The 24,652-nt window shown below is 43.9% G+C and overlaps 1 protein-coding gene across 5 annotated transcripts in view; it reads right to left on the bottom strand.

Annotated features, from left to right (window-relative positions):
* Positions 1-24,652, bottom strand: part of DGKD (diacylglycerol kinase delta) — a 107,319-nt gene that overhangs the window by 48,972 nt on the left and 33,695 nt on the right. For 4 of the 5 annotated variants that reach the window (XM_026447351.1, XM_023188583.2, XM_023188586.2 and 1 more), the window contains exons 2-3: positions 24,207-24,317; positions 22,068-22,148 (exon numbers count right to left, since the gene is read on the bottom strand). In XM_026447351.1, coding sequence (XP_026303136.1) covers positions 22,068-22,148; positions 24,207-24,299 — 174 coding nt within the window. In that variant the 5' untranslated portion in view covers positions 24,300-24,317. Of the gene's footprint in view, positions 1-22,067; positions 22,149-24,206; positions 24,342-24,652 lie in introns of those variants that run through there. The other variant, XM_026447350.1, reaches the window with a different exon arrangement.

The following is a 24,652-nucleotide window of genomic DNA, read 5'->3' as shown; positions in this document are numbered from 1 at the left end:
GTGATTCACCTGCTTCAGTCCCCAAAGTGCAGGGATTATGGACATGAGCCACCACTCCTGGCCTCACTCTCTATTTTTTAAAGTACCAAAACCTGACAAAAGCAGAAAGGAAGGAATGAAGGAAGAAAGGGAGAGAAATAAATTACAGATCAATATGCTTCATGAATATTGGTGTAAAAATTCTTAACAAAATAATGGCAAATTGAATCCAACAATAAATAAAAACCATATTATGAGCAAATAGGGTTTAACCCAAGAATGCAAAGTTGCCTTAAATTTGAAAATCAGCCAATTTAATTTGCCCTTTTAACAACATAAAGGAGAAAAACCATATGATCACTTCAATAAAGGCAGAAAATTATTCGACAAAATTCAATACCCGTTCATAATTAAAACTGTCAGCAATCAAGTAAAGAACATCCTCAAACTGATAAAGGGTACCTACAAAAAGCCTACAGCTAACATCACACGTAATGATGAAAACCCAACGGTTTCCTGCTAAGGCTGGAAAAAGCAAAAGGATTCCTGCCTTCACTACTCCTATTCAACGTTGTACTGGAATCTCAGCCTTTGCAATGAAGCAAGAAAAATAAATACAAGGCATATGAGTCAGAAAGGAAGAAGTAAAGCTGTCCCTATTTGCAAATGATATGACTTTATATAGAACTTTCTAGGGAATCTACAAAATGACTACTAGAATCAACCAAGTAGTATTTTGCAAGGTCACAAAATCCATTGTATTCTTATATATTAGCAACAAACAATTAGATATCAAAAGTTTATAAATTGTTTAGTTAATAAAAAAACATAAATTACATAGAAATGAATCTAACAAAAGACGTTAAAGACATCTACACTGAAAACTACAAAGCATTGCTGAGATAAATTTAAAGTACCTAAATAAAGAGAGAGAGATCATGTTAATGCACTGGAAAACTCAACATCATTAAAGATTCAATGTTATTAAGATACCAATTCTCCCCAAATTGATCTACAGATTTAATACAATCTCAGCCAAAATTCTATCAGGCCTCACTTATAGAAATGGACAAACTAATATTAAAATTTATATGAAAACATGAAGTACCTGGAATAACTAAAGCTATGTTAGAAAAGAACAAAGATGACTCTAATTTCAACACCTCCTATAAAACTACAGTAATCAACAAACTGTAGAATTATTTGGGTAAAGGTAGACATAATATAGTTCAATAAAACAAAACAAAGTCTGGAAAGAGACTCAAAAATAAAAGGCTAATTGACTTTTGACAAAGGCACCAAAGGTAATTAAATGAGGGATGTATCTTCAATAAATGCTGCCACAAAAACTGAACATCCATATGGGGGTCGGGGGAAGAACATCAACAATAATCCCAACTGTAAAACCTAAAACTATAAAACTTATAGAAGAAAATCTTTGCAAACTGAGGTAGACAAGGGTTTTCCAGATAGAATACAAGAAGAATGAGCCATTTAAAAATCTAATAAGCTGAATTTCACCAAAAAGAAAGACTTCTGTTCTAAAGGTGTCATTAAAGAAAATACAAGCCACAGACTGAGAAAAACATTCACAACACGTGCATCAGACAAAGGATTTATATCTGAAACACATGAAGAAGTCTTACAACTCAATAAGAACCCAATGAAAAAAATTAATAAATGTTCTAGCACACATTTCACAAAAGACATACAAAGGACCAACAAACACATGAAAAGATGTTGACATCATTAGTCATCAGGGAAATGGAAATTAAAGCCACAATGGGATAACACTACATAACTATTAAGACACATCAAATTAAAAACACTGATCACACCAAGTGTTGGTGAGGATGTGGAGCAACTGGAACTCTCTATATACTGCAGGTGGGAATGTAAAATTGGACACCACTTCAGAAAACTGTTTAGCAGCCTCTCAAAAAGTTAAACATATACCTACTACATGATCCAGCAATTCCACTTCAAGGTGTTTACCCAAGAAAAATGAAAATATGTCCACAGAAAGACTTGTATACAAATGTTCATAGTAGTTTTATTAGTAATAACCCAAAACTAGAAACTACCTAAATGCCCACCAATAGAATAGACAAATGCTGGAATATCCATACAATGGACTACTGATATTCCTAACACAAAATATCTCAAAACCATTATGCTGAGTGAAAGAAGCCAGACATTAAAAAAAAAAAAAAAAGAAGAAGAAGTACATGCTGCATTACTCAATTTATATAGCATTCTTTTAAAAACGCAGAGTAATCTAAATGACAGAAAACAAATCCATCCATGTTTGCCTGTGAAGAGGCAGAGAAGGAAGGATTACGAGGAAATCCTCAGGGTGACGGAAATGTTATCCTGACTATGGTGACAGCTTCAATGTACATGAGAGACAGTGTGTGTGTGTATAAAAACTATCAAACTGTACATCTTAAATACTGCAGTTTATTGTACATCAATTATGTCTCAATTAAGTCACAAAAAAATGGTTTTCATGCATTAGAATAGCCATTAAAGAACAGTATGATCCTTTCTCTGACTAACCAGGGTGACCATATAGCTTATCATCCAAGCCAGGAAACTCATCAAGTCAAAGTGAGTGCTACAGATAAGAGGTTGTGTGAATTGGTACTGCCCTGAAGAAATCAGCACTTAGGGATTTGGGAAAAACAAATGCCCAATCTCTTCCTTGGCATGATTAGATATCACACCAAGGTATCTAATGATACCTTAAAGCAAACCATCAAGTTTTCACATGAAGCAAACCATTAAGTTCCTCAGAAGGCAGAGCAGAGCTGGCAACAGCCTCGGCAAGTCAGCTGCACCCCTGACCTTGATTTACAGACAAGGAAGTGATCCCAGCTCCCAGTCAATGAGGGCACAGGACAAACCCCAAGGCTCCCGCTTCCAAGGTCAGTGTCCATTGAGCCCCTCTTTTTTCAAAGAGAAAGAAATCAAAGAATTGGGTGGAAGCCAATCCCACTCTTTACTATTTTCCAAACATCTGATTATCTTGACCCACCCTCTATAGCTTTGCAGCCAATGAACAATTCAGCTACAAAAACAGCATTGGCCAGGCGCAGTGGCTCAACCTGTAATCCCAACACTTTGGGAGGCCGAGGCAGGAGGATTTGACCATGTTGACTAGCCTGGACAACATGGTGAAACCCCATCTCTACCAAATTTAAAAAAAGAAAAAGAAAAGAAAACAACACTGACTTTTCTCATGTAAAGTCCAGCACTGATGGACACACACAGCCACAGCCCTGGAGGCAGCTCCCACAGGGCACATTCTACACCAGACCCAGTCTGAAGGGCCAACCCTTCTGCACAGATCTAGTGATAACCACTCCCACAGTCCTCCTCCTGCCTTAGAAAACACGGTATGGGGGGATCACATGTTTTTTAGGTTTACATTTCAAACCAGGTTCTTCAGTGTTGTGGTGGGGAGGAAGGACTGGGTCAATAAACAGCAGTCTCCCTACCACAGAGCAAGAAATTATCTTAATTTGATAACAAGTTGTTTCAAGGAAATAAAAAGATCCTACCACTATGTACTGTGAAACACCAGGTTATTCTGGGACGGGAACGTGGGATTTTTTTTTAACATGATTTCCTAGAGAATTATACCATTTTTGTAACTTTCAAGGAAAAAAAAAAAAAACCAGACAGGACTTGGCTCAATCACACCCTGACACATTTAAAAGCATACTGAGTAAAGATGGCTAAAAATTATTCATTGCCTAGGCACCCTAGGAAAAAATTCAATCAAACCCATGTATCTTCCCCCCAGGTCTTTTCTCAAAGAACTCTTTCCCTTACTAAATTACTATAATCCAATGGCTGTCTCTCAACTATCCACTTTGTTTTCTCTGCCATTTGTAAATAAAGACAATTAACAAGTATGCTACACTTGTTCGTAACAATTAACAAGTATAACAAGTGTTAACAATTAACACAAATACTTTCTCACACCCACAATCATATGGTGAAAATGGCTTCGATTTCACAAATGCAAACCCCACTGATAATTTAAACAAACAACCCAGACAAGTAACTGTGTCCTCTCCCACCCCAACCTCTAAATATAAAGAAGAGACACCACAATTGGTTCCACTGCTCACCAGCCAGGCTGCCAGAGGAGGACAGCATCTCCTCCCTGTGCCTGCTTGGAGTGACTGTTAGAACCAAACCCTAAGCCCTCACAAGGAGCAACCTGGCTTTTTAGACCAGTTGTGCTGCAGAAGCAGGTGCTGCCTTCAGTAAAACCCCACACTTAGCAAACAGCCATCAATTTGATTAGACACCTGCTTCTTCCTGCTTCTTTAACCTGAGAACACCGTGTGGATTACCAGGTGAGAAATTCACTGGGTTAACTTCCTTCTGCACCTGATCCCGCAGGCCTGCACTGCTGTCCACGGCATGTGTTAACAATCACAGCATTTCATTCACTGAGCATCTACTCTGCCCAGTGCTTGACTGCCCCACCATTGCTGTGCTAGGGAGGACCACCCTATTTGGCAGATCAGGGGATGAAGCTACAGGTGGCCAAGAACCCACCACTGAGAGCTGGCAGAGCTGGGACATGCAGTCAGGTTCTCCTGGAACACTGCACTTGAGCAGAAACAGAGGCAGGCTTGCTTTGCAGAAGTGAGTCCAGGGGGCGGGAGCTGCTGCCCACAGAGGCAGAAGCTGCTGACAAACGTGGGTCTTCCCAACAGGAAGAGCAAAGACACTTCACACTCAAGAGGACTATGGGACCGACAAATACAATTCTCCCTATCCCAGACCTGGGCCAGCAGTTGCAGCAATTGGAAAGAGTCTTTTATGCAGAGACATCTGCCAATAATATACAGTTTTTCTGGCTGGGCGCAGTGGCTCACGCCTGTAATCCCAACACTTTGGGAAGCCAAGGTGGGTGGATCACCTAAGGTCAGGAGTTCAAGACCAGCCTGGCCAACGTGGTGAAACCCTGTCTTTACTAAAAATACAAAGTTTGCTAGGTATGGTGGTACATGCCTGTAGTCCCAGCTACTTGGGAGGCTGAGGCAGGAGAACTGCTTGAACCCAGTAGGCGGAGGCTACAGTGAGCTGAGAGTGCAGCACGGCACTTCAGCCTGGGCAACAGAGTGAGATTCGTCTCTTAGAAAAAAAAAAAAAAAGGCCAGGCGCGGTGGCTCAAGCCTGTAATCCCAGTACTCTGGGAGGCTGAGACGGGTGGATCACGAGGTCAGGAGTTCGAGACCATCCTGGCTAACACGGTGAAACCCCGTCTCTACTAAAAAATACAAAAAACTAGCCGGGCGAGGTGGCGGGCGCCTGTAGTCCTAGCTACTCGGGAGGCTGAGGCAGGAGAATGGTGTGAACCCAGGAGGCGGAGCTTGCAGTGAGCTGAGATCCGGCCACTGCACTCCAGCCTGGGCGACAGAGCAAGACTCCATTTCAAAAAAAAATAAATAAATAAATACAGTTTTTCCTCTCTCAAAGCCAAAGTAACTGGCTTAGGAATTTTGCCCAGAAAATATCTGAAATCCAAACATGCTAAAAAGGAAAGCTGATGTTGAAATCTGGATAAAGATCATGGTTCCTCACCCAAGAAGCAGCCCTAACCATACCCTCAGCTGATGTCTGCTAGAAACAGCTGAGAAACTCGGCCACAGTTTCACGCTAGGTAGGCCTACCAGGGAACTTTCATTCACCCAACAAATATGAATGCCACATGGACAAGATTTATTTTATTTTTTGAGACAGGATCTCACTCTGTTGCCCAGGCTGCAGTACAGTGGTACAATCACAGCTCACTGCAACCGAGAACTTCTGCGCTCAAGCAATCCTCCCGCCTCAGCCTCCCAAGTAGCTGGGACTACAGGTGCATGCCTCCATACCTGGCTAGTTTTTTTATTTTTTGTAGAGACAGGATCTTGTTATGCTGCCCAAGCTGGTGTTAAACTCCTAGGCTCAAGTGATTCTCCTGCCTTGGTCTCCCAAAACGCTGGGATTACAGGCATGAGCCACCGTGCTCCGCCAAGACAAGATTTAAATGCAATACTCTGATCCATTACATAGCTTCCTTTTTATTAAGCTACCAATTAAAGTCATCTTGTATGTTAAATTATACTTGGTTTTCCCTTAACTTTTATTTTTCCTGTTTGTACTGACTATAACCTGAAAACTTTTAAGGATAACTTTTTCTGGATATCTACTCTTCTGCTACAGAAGCTATTTTTTAATATCTGTAAAGTTGGCTTCATCTGATATCCTTTGAAATTCCTATAAATCAGAGTAACTGCTACATGTTAGCAAGTTAAACCCTATTATTTTCCTACTAGTAGAGATGAGTGGTGGTGGAGATCAGAAACTAGGAAACATTCAGAACGCACTTCTGTGCCAATCCAATGACCTTTGAGATAAAGTCCGGTATCATCCCATTACACAGATGAGAAAATCGAGTCTTAGAAAGATGAATTATCTGCCCTAGGTCATACAGCTAACAAGGAAGACCTTCTTTATGATATACCTCATCAAACTTCTTGATACCATAAACTATTTCAAAAATATTACTTGGAGAAAAGGAAGTAATAAATACAGACATGAAAAATCACCCTTCTCTCTGCATAACATGGTTATTCTGACATGATTATTCCAGGGCAAGTATCCTGAGAGCTATATGGTATGAACACATAACTAAAGGTCAACCAGAAGGATGTCCGCAGAAGTGCCATGTCACACTTTGGGGAGTCATACAAGAGCTCCTCATCTGCTCTGTGCCATGGACCCCTTCTGGCAGTCTGGTGGGGCCTACAAACTCCTTCTCAGAATTTCTCTAAATGCCAAAAATAAAATACTTACGATTACAAAGGAAACCAATTTTAATAAAATAGAGTCATATCCACAGACCGCTTTGAGGGGGCTGTGAATCCTGGTTATGAACTCCTACCAGGCAACACACTTCCCCTCTCCTTGTCTCCCCACCCTCCAACAGGAGACACCGTGGTGACTGGCACCTCATAGCCTCTTAGACTAGAAGACTCACATTCTGGAAGGGCTCAGATGACCTTGCAGAATGACCATACTGACCAAGGACTACTTTCTTTGGTGTGAAAGAATAAAACCTTGCCTATTCACCTCATTCTTATTTGTAGCTATAGAGCATCGAATGATGGCCTCCAAAAAGGTATGTCCATGTTCTAATCTCTGGAACCTGTGAATGTGACCTTATTTGGAAAAACAGTCTTTGCAGATGTAATTAAGAATCTTGAGATCATCCTGGATTATCTGAGTGGGCCCTAAATCCAAGGACAGGTGTCCTTTTAAGAAACAGAGGAGAAGACACAAGAAGGAAGAAAAGGCCATGTGGAGACAAGAGGCAGACCTTGAAGCGATGCAGCCACAAGCCAGGGAATGCCTGGGGTTACCAGGAGCTGGGCAAAGCAAGTCACAGAGTCTCTCCTAGGACCCCAGCATTGCCATGATTTCAGATGTATGGCCTCCAGGAATGTGACAGAATACATTTATTTTGTTTCATGTTATCTGATAATTTGTTATGGAAGCCATGAGAAACTAAGAGTAGCTAAACCTAATTCGAACATATACTACCTTCATGATATTCTACCAGCATTAAATATTAACTGCCCTTTATATAGGCAGTATTATATAGCTATTACACATAAGCAGCCCTCTAGACATGTGTCTCAGTCTGTTTTGCGCTGCTACAACAGAATACCACAGACTAGGTAATTTTAAATGAACAGAAGTTTATTTGCCTCATAGTTCGAAAGTCTAAGAGCATAGTGCACCATCTGGTAAGGGCCTTCATGCTGCATCAAAGGTGATAGTGAGAGCAAGGGGGAGGGGGATGAACTCATCCCTTTATTAGGAACTGACCCCTACAATAACAGCATTAATCCATCCCCAGAGCAGAGTCCTCCTGGCCTGATCACCTCCTTTTTTTTTTTTTTTTAGACGGAGTTTCACTCTTGTTGCCCAGGCTGGAGTGCAATGGCGCAATCTTGGCTCATTGCAACCTCCGCCTCCTGGGTTCAATGATTCTCCTGCCTCAGCCTCCCAAGTAGCTGGGATTACAGGCATGTGCCACCACACCTGACTAATTTTGTATTTGTAGTCGAGACAGAGTTTCTCCATGTTGCTCAGGCTGATCTCGAACTCCCGACCTTGGGTGATCTGCCTGCCTTGGCTTCCCAAAGTGCTGGGATTACAGGCATGAGCCACTGCACCCAGCACTGATCACCTCTCAAAGTTTCTACCTCTCAATACTGTTGCACTGGCGATTCAGTTTCCAACACATGAACTTTGGAGGACACAATCCAACCACAACAACATACGTATCTTAAATTTAATTTTCACTTCGCTTATAATAAAAACACCCTTTATTTTCGATCCCCATTATTTGGCCAATCCATTTTCCTGAAATTTAAAAAAAAACCAAGGACCTGTCCTTTTCTTCATTCTGTTCTTACATGATACAAGTCTTCACTCCGCACTTTCTGTCTTCTTTTCAAGCTGGTTCTACTCCCGTAAACCAGCCCTATCCCTCATAGAGTGTGTACCCAACTCTTCTTCCACCACCTTCCGTATCTGGGGCAGTTCTCCACTTGCCCTCCACCTACCCTCATTCCAGGATGTGCCACTGGGACAGCAGACGTTCACCCAAAGTCTGCTCACGTGCCTTCCTCCACCAGCTTAGTCACGTAAGCCAGAGTCCGCTGATCTGTCTACTTCCCTTCAACAAACCCAACCTCTTCTTGATACTGCTTTTTTAAAGTTATGTGACATGCCAATCCTCGAGAGATTCTGGAGGCTTAGGATACCTGAAATTTCAAATTATGACCCATCTAAAATAGTGTAAAAGTAAATAGAAGCTGAAATACAGAAACACTCCAAAATAAAGCTGTAAACCAGAACCAAACTAGAATCACACAAAGCAGGAGGAAGTTTTGTCTTCTCAACTTTCAGGGCAGGTAACAAAAAGGGACCCAAGACCAAACCAAACCAAAGCAGCTCCTGAAGGGCAGACTGCACCCTCTCCTGGGCAAACAGGGCTCAGCATGGAAGCTGCTCTGCAGGGGAGACCAAACTCACCTCCCTAAATGTCCCTCCTGTGATCTGAAATGCACATTCCAACATTATCTCCAACAGGAAAAACTGAAACATTCTCAGTCCCTAATGCTGCAAGAGTGAGCAAATAAACTTTAACCGATCAGTGACGACATATCTACACAATGAAATATCTGCCACTGTAAAAAATGATCATTACAGAGACTCATGATATGGGGAATCTTATGATAAAACAGCAAATAAAGCCAAAATACAAAATTAAACAAACTGATGTGTATATAACACATGTAAAATTTAATGTTTGCCTATTAAACAGTCTGAAGGGAGGAAGTACGCAGTGGCTCACGCCTGTAATACCAGCACTTTGGGAGACCAACGTGGGCGGATCATGAAGTCAGGAGTTCGCGACTGGCCTGGCCAGCATGGTGAAACCCCGTCTCTACTAAAAATACAAAAAAAATTAGCCAGGTGTGGTGGCACATACCTGTAATCCCAGCTACTCAGGAGGCTGAGGCAGGAAAATTGCTTGAACCCAGAAGGCAGAGTTTGCAGTGAACCTAAAACGTGCCACTACCCTCCAGCCTGGGCGACAGAGCGAGACTCCATCTCAAAAAAAAAAAAAAAAAGTCTGAAGAGAAACACGAAAAAAGAAAACAACTGCAGAGCTACTGTGGGAACATTTTCTCCCTATTTTACTTTTATTTTTATTTTTGAGATGGAGTCTTGCTCTGTCGCCCAGGCTAGAGTGCAGTGGTGTGATCTCGGCTCACTGCAACCTCCACCTCCCGGGTTCAAGCAATTCTCCCGCCTCAACCTCCTGAGTAGCTGGAATTACAGGCACCCACCATCACACCCAGGTAATTTTTGTATTTTTGGTAGAGACAGGGTTTCACCATGTTGGCTAGGCTGGTCTTGAACTCCTGACCTCAGGTGATCCGCCTGCCTCGGCCTCCCAAAGTGCTGGGATTACAGGCGTAAGCCACCACACCCAGCCCATTTTCTCCCTATTTTAAATTTCCTTTAAAATCACTACTAAGATTCAAACACTTTAAGAACTAAGTTAATAAATGAATCCACACAGGAGGGCTTGCCAAGGAAGAGGTGAGTCAACATCCTCTCTGTTGTGTTAACAAAAAGAAGCAACAGAACCTGCTTCTTCCAGCTCATATTCATACACATAGTCACCCCAAAGGGCAGAGCACTGGGGACCCTAAGCTGCCAAGAGACTCCCTGGCCTTGAACTCAAGGTGTGGCCAAGTACACATCACTAGGGAGTATGTGCTAATTTAGCATCACATGAGTGATACAAAGTACCCTCAAGAGGGGGTCCCAAAGTGGCTTTACCCTAAGATTTTGGAAAGTTTTGAAAAAGCATCCACTTGCAAATATCTGGGGAAAGTTCCAAAAGGTGCTCGGGTATGGCCAAGTTTGAGAACCACAGCCCCACAGAAGCATATGGCAGCTTCCTAAGCACCATGTGAACAGGAAGGCTTCCCTGAGGAGGAAACGGACAGGGCCTGTGGGGAGAATTTGGGGAAACAGACCCCCGGAGACCAGGGCCAGCAGGTGACCCGTACACACAGGGAGCTCCCTAAGAAGCACTGGGCTTTGCTGAGGCGAGGCCAGATGCTGAACTTTATTAGGTAAGAAACGACGGGCCCCTCCATGGCTTATAGCATTTTTTTTTTTTTTTCCTTTGAGACAGAGTCTCGCTCTGTCGCCCTGTTTGGAGTGCAATGATGCAATCTCAGCTCACCGCAACCTCCACCTCCCGGGTTGAAGTGATTCTTGTGCCTCAGCCAAATGGGATTACAGGTGCCCACCACCACGCCTGTCTAATTTTTATATTTTTAGTAGAGATGGGGTTTCATCACGTTGGTCAGGCTGGTCTTGAACTCCTGTCCTCAGGTGATCCACCCACCTCAGCTTCCCAAAGCGCTGAGATTACAGGTGTGAGCCACCATGTCCACACCTGGTTTACAGCACTTTTAACAATGGGCAGGGCCAGGCGCGGTGGCTCAAGCCTGTAATCCCAGCACTTTGGGAGGCTGAGACGGGTGGATCACGAGGTCAGGAGTTCGAGACCATCCTGGCTAACACAGTGAAACCCCGTCTCTACTAAAAAATACAAAAAGTTAGCCGGGCGAGGTGGCTGGCGCCTGTAGTCCCAGCTACTCAGGAGGCTGAGGCAGGAGAATGGCGTGAACCCGGGAGGCGGAGCTTGCAGTGAGCTGAGATCCGGCCACTGCACTCCAGCCCGGGCGACAGAGCGAGACTCCGGCTCAAAAAAAAAAAAAAAAAAAAAAAAAAACAATGGGCAGAATATGACCCTTCTGAACAGCTCTGGATTTCAGGCATATTCCAGTAAAACTTGTCTTTCCTCTCTAAGGTTCACCTAAGCTGGAGTTGACATGACCCAGGGAGAAGTAATAATACAGCCAGACTAACTGAAGCCCAGTGAAATCTGGACTAATTCGTAGCGATTTTGTTCAATTTAAGTTATTATTCAGTAAACAGAGAAAGTATGAAACATTAAGTACACCAAACTGGAAGAAAATTTTCCACATACCAAATGACATAATAAATGAACTTGGTTTATCTCTTTCAATTCATTCACTGAATCATCAGTAAGTACCTATAATCACAGTGTTAATAGGCACAAACACGTATATCATGCCTACATTCATTAATTCATTTAGTCCTCACAACCAAACCACCCCACAAGGCAGGTTACCCCATTTCTCAGATGAGAAAATAGAGGCTTGGAGCTGTTCTGGGACTTGCCCACGGTCATCTGCTCGGAAGAGGCTGAGCTGGGATTCACGCTCTGGCTTGCCTTTAAGCATGAAGTTACCTTGCAGGGTCCTGTACTTTCAGAGATTAGAAGAAGAGAAGGAGCCCAGTCCTGTTGCCTTGGGTCTTCTATCTGGTGGAGGATACACAGACCCTGGACATTGGAAGACAGAGTCCCTGATTTCTCTGGGGAGCTCACACTTTGGAAATACCACGTAGCATAAAACTTCCCCCATACAGGAAGTAAAAGACAACTGAAAATGTAGCATCAGGAGGCCACACACACTCAGCTGGAACAACTGAGGAAGGATCAGCCTTTCCACGGGCCTCCTGGGCAGTCCAGGCCCATCAAGCTCTAGCTCTCTGGGAACAGCAGCTCAGGCCTTGCCCTCCAGCTGTACAGGCAGCCCTGCCCGTGAGAGGGGGCCAGGGCTACCCGAGGGAGCTCAGGTAGCTCAGGTCTGCACACTCCACCACCCACTGAGGGAGTCAAATGTGTGCTCCACAAAACCAGCGCCCGAGATGGACTCAAACTATATCCTGCCCACATCCTACCCAAGGCAGGAGGCAGGGAAGGAGAGCCACGAGAGGAGAGGCAGTTGGGCGGTGATACCCCCACAAATGGGGGAGGCCATGCCAGCAGGTGGCCAGGGAGATGCAGGGCAGGACGGCACGAGTAGTCTCAGGCAGGGCAGTGGGCACTGGGTGTGAAGGGCAAAGGGCCCTGTGGGCGTGGAAATGGACATCACTACTCTCTCCCAGCTCCAGGCTCCCTGCCCTCCAAGGGACCTAGCCAGGGCTCAGGCCTTGAATGCCTACCGCTGTCCTGTAGACAAAGACTGGCTATGGGGAGCACCTACGCCCACTTCGAGTGATGAGCCTGGCTACGTGGAGTACCCACGCCCACTTCGGGTGATGAGCCTGGCTGTGGGGAGCACCCACGCCCACTTCGGGTGATGAGCCTGGCTCTGGGGAGCACCCACACCCACCTTGGGTGATGAGCCTGGCTCTGGGGAGCACCCACGCCCACTTCGGGTGATGAGCCCTCTTCCTACTTAGTCTAGAAAATCTTCACTAAATTGAATTTAGCTCTGATTCTGCCCCCTTCACAATGGACACAGACTCTGACACCAGCCACCATGAAGTCAGTCTCCAAGGGGACATTTCTAGAACTGGAAAGGCCAGCAATACCAAAACACTCCCAGTGAGGAGAAGAAACTGCACCTCTGGAGTCCTGCAGGGGTGCTGTGATCATGCCACTGTGTACGGCACTGCTTTCTAGGAAGCATGTATCACGGCCAATGATACGGTATTTTCCTTCAATACTGTTACTAACACTTAATTCCCAGTGTCACCCAAAACAAAGAAAAGAAAAGTACCAGCAATAGCAGAAGCATGGACCCTGCCCACCTGCACTGCATGGCTCTCCTCAGGCCCCATCTCTCACCTCCATAAGCACATCCGGGCTGTCCCCCTACCTCATGTTGGGGGAAAAGCCCCTCTGCAGCCCTTCTCATCCACCTAGCCACCTCTTCCCTGCAGATCTCGCCTCTAGCAGCAGACAGACTAACAAAAACCCAACTTTACCACCCTGCTTTAAAATCTTAATGGCTTCCCACAGCTCTGATAAAAAAGCTCAAATCCACACCAGCCTGGAAATCACCTCCCGCCTCTGAGGCTGCTCACCCAGCGCACCTCCCATGCCCACTCCCTCTGGCAAGAAGCGCCCCTTCCACCCCATAGCTACCTTCCTCAGCTCTGGCATGGTCTTACCCTCTTCTCCCACCACAGGCAGGGATCCCCCATGCCCTGCCCCAAGAAGCAACCCACATCAGTTCCTCCCCAGCCCTGCCATGGCTGCTGCAACGCGCATGGACTGTGTCCCACAGGAAGGAGGACCTGATCTTGCAGCCAAGCCCAGCATCTGGTCCCAGGAAACGTCCTGCAAAGCCGAATCCATGAAGGGCAGGGCCCAAATCATTCTGGAACTGGAGGTGACCAAGCCACTCTTCAAGCAAGAGTTATGTGCACCTATTGCATGCTGGGCCCTTGGTGTAAAGCCATGAACAAAAAGACAAAAATCCTTGCTCTCATGTAGCATATATTATAAATAAATAAGACCAAATGGAATGCAGGCAGGAATGACTCTCCAGGTGGATCAGGGAGGGTGAGAATAAAGCCCATTGCTTTTATTCCTTTTCGCTGCATTTTCAAATTTCAAACAACATTAAAGGAGGCAATAAAAATTATCCTTTATCAAAAGAGAACATGGGTTTAAAAATGACGAAAAACACTAACTTGGAGAAATAAGTAAATAAAAGCACAAAACTCAAATGGACCCTACCGTCTTGTAGTGTTCTACAGCTCTAGGCTGCTAAGGGAAGATTATAAAACTGGGCATGGTGGCTCACACCTGTAATCTCAGCACTTTGGGAGGCTGAGGAGGGCAGATCACTTGAGCTCAGGAGTTTGAGACCAGCCTGGCCAACATGGTGAAATCCTTCTCTACTAAACACAAAAATTAGCCAGGCATGGTGGCGGGTACCTGTAATCCCAGCTACTCAGGAAGCTGAGGCAGGAGAATCATTTGAACCCAGAAGGTGGAGGTTGCAGTGAGCTGAGATCGCATCATTGCACTCCAGCCTGGGCAACAGAGTGAGACTGTCTCAAAAAAAAACAAGCATAGGACTTGAAGACAACAACTAAAATCACTAAAACACACTCAAAGTATAATAAATCAGGGAAGAAATCCTAAGTCAATGAAAACATTTGAAAACCCAAGAGAAAATGGAAATGATCAAAGGAAAATCTTTCCCTAGAGGGAATGACTTTGTTAAACAGAAAACTTTTTAAAAAATATTTTACCTATCGGCTGCGTGCGGTGGCTCATGCCTGTAATCCCAACACTTTGAGAGGCTGAGGCGGGTGGATCACGAGGTCAGGAGATCGAGACCATCCTGGCTAACACGGTGAAACCCCGTCTCTACTAAAAATACAGAAAAAAAATTAGCTGGGCGTGCTGGTGGGCACCTGTAGTCCCAGTCACCCAGGAGGCTGAGGTAGGAGAATGGCGTGAACTCGGGAGGCGGAGCTTGCAGTGAGCCAAGATGGCGCCCCTGCACTCCAGCCTGGGCGACAGAGCGAGACTCCTTCTCAAAAAAAAAAAAAAAAAAAGAAAAAAGAAAAAAATGTACCTATCAACCAAGAATAAGCCAGGATAAAAACAAAGTATGCCGGACTCGGGGATGGGGGCTGGGAGGGGAGGTTGCAAGTAAATGTAGTTACAAACAATATAAAAACTTTGATAACTAGAACTAGGAAAAAAAAACAAGAAATTAAATAAAATAAGGCTAAAGAATGTGACAGACATGGAAGATAAAGAAGCCTCCCCTACCACCCCACAGCCCCTCTTCTGGACTTCTGAGCTCACTTAACCAGCCTGCTGCTGTACTCAGCAGAAGCCCTGACACCTTCACCAATCCTCCCTCTTCTGACCTGATCACCAGCCTGCCCACTACCCCCTTGACACCTCCACACTCTCCACTCCACTCTCTCCTAACAATCCTACAACCTTCCCTCCCCTTCCAGTTCACCCTCCACTCTACAGCCTGAGTAGAACTTTCCCACATCTGCAAATCTGAGAATTTCACCAAATAAAACTTCAACAGCAGCCCAAGTCCTGAGGAGTAAGTCCCAAGCCCTGCCCTGGTCCCCTCTGATGTCCTCTCGCTCTGGCCTCCGCCAGCCACCCTGGCCCTTCCACCACTGTGCACACTCCACACGGTGTCCCCATCCCAAGGTCTTCGCACTGCTGGTCCTGCCCAGTCCCACTGCTGGTCCTGCCCCATGTCTATTTGCACAAGAAACAGATACACACAGAAACACACAGACACACACACAGAAACAGACATACGCACGCTCTCAGGCTCACGCTTCCCTCAGTGGATTTACCACTGTCATTCTTCACGTCTCAGCTGTGAGACCTCACTTCCTCTGAGAAGACTACCCAGCCCCTCCCCAAGGCCAGGTGGGGTCTTCCACATATCAGGCATCATGCAGTGCCCTTCCATCGGAGCTTGTCTCAGCCTGTAACTAAGGCTCTATGTGTGTGCTTATCTGATCTTCCACGAGAATATAAGCTTGATGCAGAGTGGCTCCACTCCGTTTCTACCCAGCATTGAAACTTGAGCACTCAGCATGATGTGTGGCCAGGGTAGACCCCCAAAAAAATGCTTGCCAAAACAATGAGTAAATAAACAAGCCAAGTTCCCAAAGAACAAGACAAAGCACATGAACCAGAATTCTTTTTTTCTTTTTAAGTGTAAGAGAAAAGAAGGAAAAAATAGTTTTCCAAAGCTGGAAAACCCAAACTGGAGTCAGGGAGAAATCAGGCTTGCTCTATCCCAGACCAACCAGGTAGCAAAACCCGCACTGCACAAGAGAGAAGGCAACTCTGAGACTTCGAGCAGAAACGCCTTCAAAGACAGCAAGACCATCGAGCCTGCTCCTGACGACCCCGTGCAACACCAACACTGGGAGATACCATGTCCTCAGAGCTCGCTAATAAAATACCGTATTTGATTCCTTTCTGGAAAACAGACCATTTTGCATTCTTTTTCTTCCATGTTCCTCAGTCCTTTTTCATTTTTATAGTTTGATATGAACCAAATAAAAGCTAGTGAAAAAAAGCACTGAGTAGCATGTTCTCTGTGACTAAACACTCAGTAATACACAAAGCTTGACCAAAAAAAGGATGTCACCATATGTGCTGGCTACAAACAGGTCTAGCATAATAAAATTTGTGAACTTGGCCAGGCACGGTGGCTCATGCCTGTAATCTCAACACTTTGGGAGGCCGAGGCCGACGGATCACTTGAGCCTGAGATTTCAAGGCTGCAGTAAATGGTGATCAGGCCACTGTACTCCAGCCTGGGCAACAGAGTAAGACCTGGCTCTTAAATTTAAATTTAAAAAAAAAAAAAAAAAGGAAAAGGAAAAGAAAGGAAGATAGAGAAAAAGAAAAAAGGAGAGGGGAGGGGAGGGGAGGGGAGAGGAGAGGAGAGGAGAAGAGGAGAAAAAAGAAAAGAAAAAGAATCTGTGAACTGTAAATGTTTAAGAGACAACACAGAAGAGAAGTAGAAGGGAGGTACCAAGAGACCATTAAAATAAGAAAGCATGAGTGGGTGCAGTGGCTCATGCCTGTAACTCCAGCACTTCAGGAGGCCAAGGTGGGCAGATTACTTGCGCCCTGAAGTTCAAGAATAGCCTAGGTGACATGGTGAAACTCATTCTCTACAAAAAACACAAAAATTATCTGGGCATGGTCACATGTGCCTGGAGTCCCAGCTATCCAGAAGGCTGAAGTGGGAAGATTACTTGAACCTAGGAGGTCGAGGCTACAGTAAGCCATGACTGCACCACTGCACTCCAGCCTGGGTGACAGAACAAGACTCTGTCTCAAAAATAAATAAATAAATAAACAAACAAACAAACAAACAAGAAAGTACAATACATTCGGCCACAAAGCGCAGGCATCAGATATGCAAGAATCCTGACAACAGAAAATGGCTGAAGCACAATATTTACAAGGCAAAGGGTTTCTGACTAAAATAAAACAGATTCTAACAACATACTGTTTACAAGAATTAAATCTAGGCCAGGCACATCAGCTCATGCCTGTAATACTAACACTTTAGGATACCAAGACAGATCACTTGGGGCCAGGAGTTAGAGACCAGCCAAGTCAACATAGCTAGACCCCATCTCTACAAAAAATAAAAAAGTAGCTGGGTGTGGTGACAATGCCTGTGGTCCCAGCTACTGGGGAGTATGAGGAGGAAGATCTCTTGAGACCAGGAGTTTGAGGCTGCAGTGAGCTAACACTGTACCACTGCACTCCAGCCTGAGCAACAGAGCAAGAGCCTATCTCTTAAAAAAAAGAGAGAGAGAGAGAGAGAATTAAATTTAAAATAATAAGGAAAACTAAAGATAAAAGTTAGGATGGAAAAGGGTGGGGGGGTGGTTATGTATATTAAGTAAATTCTGAACAAAGAAAAGAAGACTTAGAAATACTAATATCGTGCTCACTTCGGCAGCACGTATATATAGAAATACTAATATCAGAGAACGGTTAACGACACAAACTACTCATTGTGAAAAAGATCTTCTTTAATCCCAGCACTCTGGGAGGTCAAGGCAGGAGGATCACTTGAGGCCAGGAGTTCAAGACCAGTCTGAGCAACATAGCGAGACCTTGCTTCTACAAAAAAATGTTAAAATTAGCCAGGCATGGTGTCAAGCACCTGTAGTCCCAGCTAACTGGGAGGCTGAGGCAGGAGGACCACTTGAGCCCAGGAGTTTAAGGCTGCAGTGAGTCATGATTGTGCCAGTTCACTCCAACCCAGTTGATAGAGCAAGACCTTGTCTAGGGGGAAAAAAAAACTACTACTTTATTAATCTTTATTAATAAATGATTACTCAGTATTGAGGGTATTATCTTTTTAAACATGTATATGCTTAACAAAGCTTCAAAATGGAGAAGGTGAAAACTGTTAGAAATACATGAACAAAGTGTTACATGTAATTGGCCTGAAATAGATTAACTCCTCATTAACAGCCTATGGAAGCTCAAGGGATTAAAAAAAAAAAAAAAGCAAGATCACAAGAGGACTTGAACAACATATTTCATAAGTTACAACAGATAAAAACCAATACACAGCCGGGCATAGTGGCTCACACCTGTAATCCCAGCACTTTGGGAGGCCGAGGTAGGCAGATCACCTGAGGTCAGGAGTTCGAGACCAGCCTAGCCAACATGGTGAAACCCCGTCTCTACTAAAAATACAACAATTAGCTGGGCATGGTGGCGTGCGCCTATAATCCCAGCTACCCAAGGTTGAGGCAGGAGAATCACTGGAACCCAGGAGGTGGAGGCTGCAGTGAGCCGAAACCGCACCACTACACTCCAGCCTGGGCAACAGAGCAAGACTCCATCTAAAAAAAACAAAAAAACCAATACATATAACTGCAGACATTGATTTAGAAAACAGAAAAATAGGGCCCAGCATGGTACCTTACACCTGTAATCCCAGCACTTTGGGAAGCTGAGGCAGGAGGATCACTTGAGGTCAGGACCAGCCTGGAGAACATGGTGAAAACCTATCTCTAACTAAAAATACAAAAATCAGCCAGGCGTGGTAGAACACGCTTGTAATCCCAGCTACTCAGGAGGCTGAAGCAGGAGAATAGCTTTAACCTAGGAAGAAGAGGTTGCAGTGAGCCGAGATCACAGCACTACACTCCAGCCTGGGCAACAGAGTTAAACCCCGCCCAAAAAAAAAAAAGGAAACAGGTCAGGCTCAGTGGCTCACACCTGTAATCCTAGCACTTTGGGAGGCTGAGGCAGGCAGATCACTAGAGGTCAGGAGTTTGAGAACAGCCTGGCCACTGGCCAACACGGTGAAGCCCTGTCTCTACTAAAAATACAAAAAAATTAGCCGGGCGTGGTGGCAGGTGCCTGTAATCCCGGCTACCGGAGGCTGAGGCAGAAGAATCGCTTAAACACAGGAGGTGGAGGTTGCAGTGAGCCAAGATCACGCCATTGCACTCCAGCCTTACAGCCTGGGCAACAGAGCGAGACTCCGTCTCAAAAAAAAAAAAAAAAAAACAAGGAAACAGAAAAGGAGAATTGTTCAATAATCTAAGAACTAGTTCTCTTTAAAAACAAAGAAAACAAAAAGGCTAGAGTTTAAGAAATCTGACAAGAAAAACAAACTAAACTAACAAAATTAGAAATGCAAAGGAGATCCAATCAGAGACATAGGTATTTAAACTACACAACAGTACATGCTACTAAATTTGAAGGTGTGAAATTAGTGAGAAAGTAACTTACAGATATGGACTCAAAAAGTGAAAAAGGCTCAACTGATCAAAAGCAAGAAACAAATATTTTAGGATTTATTTCAATTATAGCCTTATCTCCCTAAAAAGTCTTCTTGACAAATAATTTAAAATAAATTTTATCAAACTTAAGAAACAACCAATCCCAAAGCTACATAAAATGTTGCAGAAAACATAAACTCATAGAAAGTTACTAAATGAATTTTATGGGGTTAGTTTAACTCTGAAATCAAAACACAACAAAGCAATACGTCCAACTATTATATAACCATTAAAATTAAAAATAGAAAAAACAATTGTTTAAAACTGCAACAAGGCTACTTTCTCACCCAAAACAAATGCATATACACCAATGGGAAAAATCTAAATTGCAAGATTAAGGAGTAAAATTCAACATTACTAAGAATAATTTTTTTAATAGGAAATATGCAAATAACTGAAACCAAAATGAACATCTAAATTAATGCTCAAGGCCAGGTGCGGTGGCTCACGCCTGTAATCCGGAAGGCTCAGGCAGGCAGATCACTCCAGGCCAGGAGTTCGAGATCAGCCTGGCCAATACGGTGAAACCCCATCTCTACTAAAATTACAAAAATTAGCTGGGCGTAATGGTGCACGCCTATAATCCCAGCTACTAGGGGGGCCGAGGCATGAGGATCCCTTGAACCTGGGAGACAGAGGTTACAGTGAGCTGAGATCACATCACCACACTTCAGCCTGGATGATAAAGGGAGACTACATCTCTAAAAAATTAATTAATTAATTAAGTGATGCTCAGAACACTCCAACGAAATTCAACACCTACTCCTATTAAAGACTCTAAAAAGCACGAATCAAAGAAAAATCTATTTGTGTGGTTAAAAATGTCTCTTCCCAGCTGGTAAAAATAAATTAATAGAGAAAACTACAAATACTCCAAGTAAAATAAGAGCAGTTACATCAACACAAAATAAGCAGAGGTTTAGACAGAGGAAGGAAAATCCCATTTGTATCAGCAACATCAACAATGAATCCATCCATAAATAAAATAGAACTTGAAAGCACGTGAAACTAACACTAACCCAAAATGTCGATCCTAAACTTGAGGAAAATTACTCACCTTGACTGAATTATAAAAGAATAATTTTTAAAATTAGGGGGCATACTTTATGTCTAGATGGGATGGCCTAATAACATAAAGAAAAATAGCTTTAAAAGTTCTAGTGCTGTTATTAAGAGTCAAACCTTATACAGGTAGGCACTAAAGTCAGCCCATAAAGCCTAACTTATAAAATCATACAAGAAAATGCTACTATAGCCATTAAAAAATATAATGAACATTTAGATCAGCTGACATGAGCAAATGTCTACTATAAATTGTCCTCGGGGAAAAAAAACACACAGGTGTAAACCAAAAGGTTCAGCATGATCTCACGGGTACACGCAGGTAAAGACACAAACATACAGAAATAAAGATAAACACTCTAGAGAGTAAGCAGCTGGCCACTTCCAAGCGGTGCGATCATACGATTTTGTGCATTTAGAACTTTTGCAGAAAGTCCAATATAACTTTCATAAATTTGGAAGGAAGAAAGTTTAAACGTAAAAAAGGAAAAAAAAAAGAAATACACCAAAACATTAACACTTAATGTTTTTTGAGGTGGCTGAATTATGGCTGCTTTTTAATTGCTTTAACATACTTGTCTGTATTTTCCAAATTTTCTACATTAATCACAAAAAACAAAACTCTGTACAGAGCTGGTAAGACATGAACCAGCCGAGCGTGGTGGCTCACACCTGTAATCCCAACATTTTGGGAGGCCGAGGCGGGCAGATCACCTGAGGTTGGGAGTTCCAGATCACCCTGACCAACATGGAGAAACCCCGTCTCTACTAAAAACACAAAATTAGCCAGGTGTGGTAGCACATGCCTGTAATCCCAGCTACTAGGGAGGCTAAGGCAGGAGGATCACTTGAACCCGGGAGGCAGAGGTTGCTGGGAGCTGGAGATAGCACCACTGCACTCCAGCCCAGGCAACAAGAGTGAAACCCTGTCTCAAAAAAAAAAAAAAAAAAGACGTGAACCAAAACATATTTTAAAAATTTTCATTTCGTCCCTATTGTCCTTTTGTGCTTATGCATGCCAAATTCTTGGTTATTGTCCAACCACGGTATTACTTTCAGCATTAAATTCAAATTTTACCAGCAATCATTCCAATCAGAAAGAAAAGAATAAAAGTGTTTGAACTGCTTGGACACATGTTCAGATCAAAAAGGAAAGCCAACTTCAGTAAAGAATCAAGAAAGGCGTGACTCAGGAATCTTACCGTAAAACTGTTGTTGACGTTTTTGGTACTGGATTCAGCCACGCTGGCATCTGACAGATCCACCTCATCAAATATGATTGACTGGAAAGAGAGAAACACAGGGACTAAGGCACACAAAGACAAGGACATCCTTAAGCACTAGCCAGCACTGCCCACCGCACCCCCCAATCCCTACCAAGCACCCACAGAAGCTCAAGTACCTTGAAACTGTAGGATCCAATCAATAAGCCAATCCAAATTAACCCACCCACCTGCTTCTAACCAAAAGTTCGAGCTCACAGGTATAGTGCCATGATTTAAAAAAAAAAAAAAAAAGAATCTACGAACTTTGCCATTGCATTAGTGAAGGAAAAAAGAGAGAGAACCAAAGCAAACAACTCAATGCTGGTATTTCTGTATTTACTACTACTGTCAACACCAGTGTTCACTTTTACATGTGAAGTATGTTCTCACACAGTGTTTTAGCTAGGGGAAGGCCCCAGGGTCCGGACTGAGGATTCTGTGTCTTCCCAGCTTGTTCCTCCAGCGATCACATGGAAGGGAAAAGTCCTGGCTAAAATAAATTCTTCTGGGGAAGAGAGACAAGTCCAAATGGAAGGGGTCTGGCCATGAAAGGAAACAAGGGAGCAGATCAGAAGGAGACTGGTCCTGGAGAGAGAGAGATGCTCCAGGGCAGGCTGGGAATCAGGCCTGGGGACCTCTACCATCTCCCTTTCCATTCCCTACACGGTCACGGTCCCCCAGCACAGCCCCTGCCTGCTGTTTCCCATATACCATCCCCTCTATTCTACGATGGCTCTGTGAGGAACCCTGGAGAAAATCAAACTAATTACTCAGAAAAGAGACTCAATCTTTTAAGTAAACTTCCCCCTCCCCTCGCCCCCAGAACTAACTGTAAAAGGTATTTTCTCATGTTTTTTTTTTTTTTTAAGTGAGGGAAGTGGTCAGAACCCTTTCTAAAAAAGCTGCTTTGTTCCATTTCAAATTTTAATGCAGTAACTTTCTAGGGATATGTCTCAAAATGTAAATGATTCAGATCCCAGATTTCTTAAATACCAAAATATTAGTACTGACACCAATACTGATCCAAAAATATAGGTATTCTGAATCCCAGCCAACACACTGGTGTCTGAATGTCTAACACCACATCCGCATAAACATGGCAGTAATCTGTGACTTTCACTGGCTGCTCCTCCTCCAGCAGCACCCACCTGGTGCTTCTAGTTTTAAATCTACCTACAATAGGGCAACAGAAAGAAGGTTAATTGCTAGAAAGCCTAAAAATAAAGAATTTCCCATTTCTGTTCACACATCAAAAAGCTCAGCTCCTTCTACTTTCGCTGGGCACAGTGGCTCATCATGCCTATAATCCCAGCACCTTGGGAGGCCGAGGCGGGAGGATCACTTGAGGTCAGGAGTTAAAGACCAGCCTGGGCAATGTGGTGAAAGCCCGTCTCTAGGCCGGGCATGGGTGGTGCATGCCTGTAATCCCAGCACTTTGGGAGGCCAAGGCAGGCAGATCATTTGAGGTCAGGAGTTTGAGACCAGCTTGACCTACATAGTGAAATCCTATCTCTATTAAAATACAAAATATAAGCTAGGCGTGGTTGCAGGTGCCTGTAATCCCAGCTACTTGGGAGGCTGAGTCAGGAGAATTGCTTGAACCCAGGAGGCAGAGGGTGCAGCGAGCCGAGATCTCGCCACTGCACTCCCGCCTGGATAACAGAGCAAGACTCCCTCTCAAAAAAAACAAAAAATTTAAAAAAGCTCAATATACTTAAAGAATAAAGAATTATATAATAATAATAAGATAAAATTCATAACCCTGTGATTCCCCCCAACCTTTCTGAAAGAAAGATATCCAATTTTAACGTGGCTGTTTCTGTGACCCTTTTTTTCCTTTTCCCCATTACTGATGACATTAAAGAAAAGGAAAATGAATACAAATTAATTTTGATAAGAAATAAAACATGCCTTAAGACAAGTAAAACCTGACAGTGTGGAGTGTTACAAAACTCACTGGCAATAACAGATCTGAAAATTGAAGCTTTTCCCACACAAGGACTCAGCACCCCCAATTCCTCCCCCGGGACAGCTCCTGTGATGTCCTCACGCGTGCTTTCCTGCATGGGGCCTCACCTTCGCCGTTTTGGCATAGTAAAGCGTTCGCCCTCGAAGCTTAAAGTATCTCCTTTTTGATCGCTGGAATGAATTGTTCTGTTTGGTCAGCATCCCCTCTTTGATGATGGTCTGAAAATACAGAAACATATTCATAAACTTGAGTTTTCAAGGTGCCCTTTCACTCTTCCGGCTGAAACGCACCCTGTTGTGGCTGAAACATATTCATGTCTCCAACAGAAAATATTTCTCACACTCTCAACAGACCTTGACCTATGCACAGGCCCAGCACGCTGCCAGGGGGATGGGGGGTTGCACCAATCCTTTCCTCTATGGGGCAATGTGTGCCTGTGTGGGTGGGGTATCAGAGGCCCAGGGTGTGCCTGGCAACATGAAGAAAGGGCACTGAGGCTCACAGGGCCACAGTACGCAGCAGCTGGGAAGACACTGGGACATGGGGCCAGTGC

Source organism: Piliocolobus tephrosceles, chromosome 11 (assembly GCF_002776525.5).
Source record: "Piliocolobus tephrosceles isolate RC106 chromosome 11, ASM277652v3, whole genome shotgun sequence".
In the NCBI taxonomy this organism is placed as follows: Eukaryota; Metazoa; Chordata; class Mammalia; order Primates; family Cercopithecidae; genus Piliocolobus; species Piliocolobus tephrosceles.
This window is presented reverse-complemented; position numbering and strand designations above follow the sequence as displayed.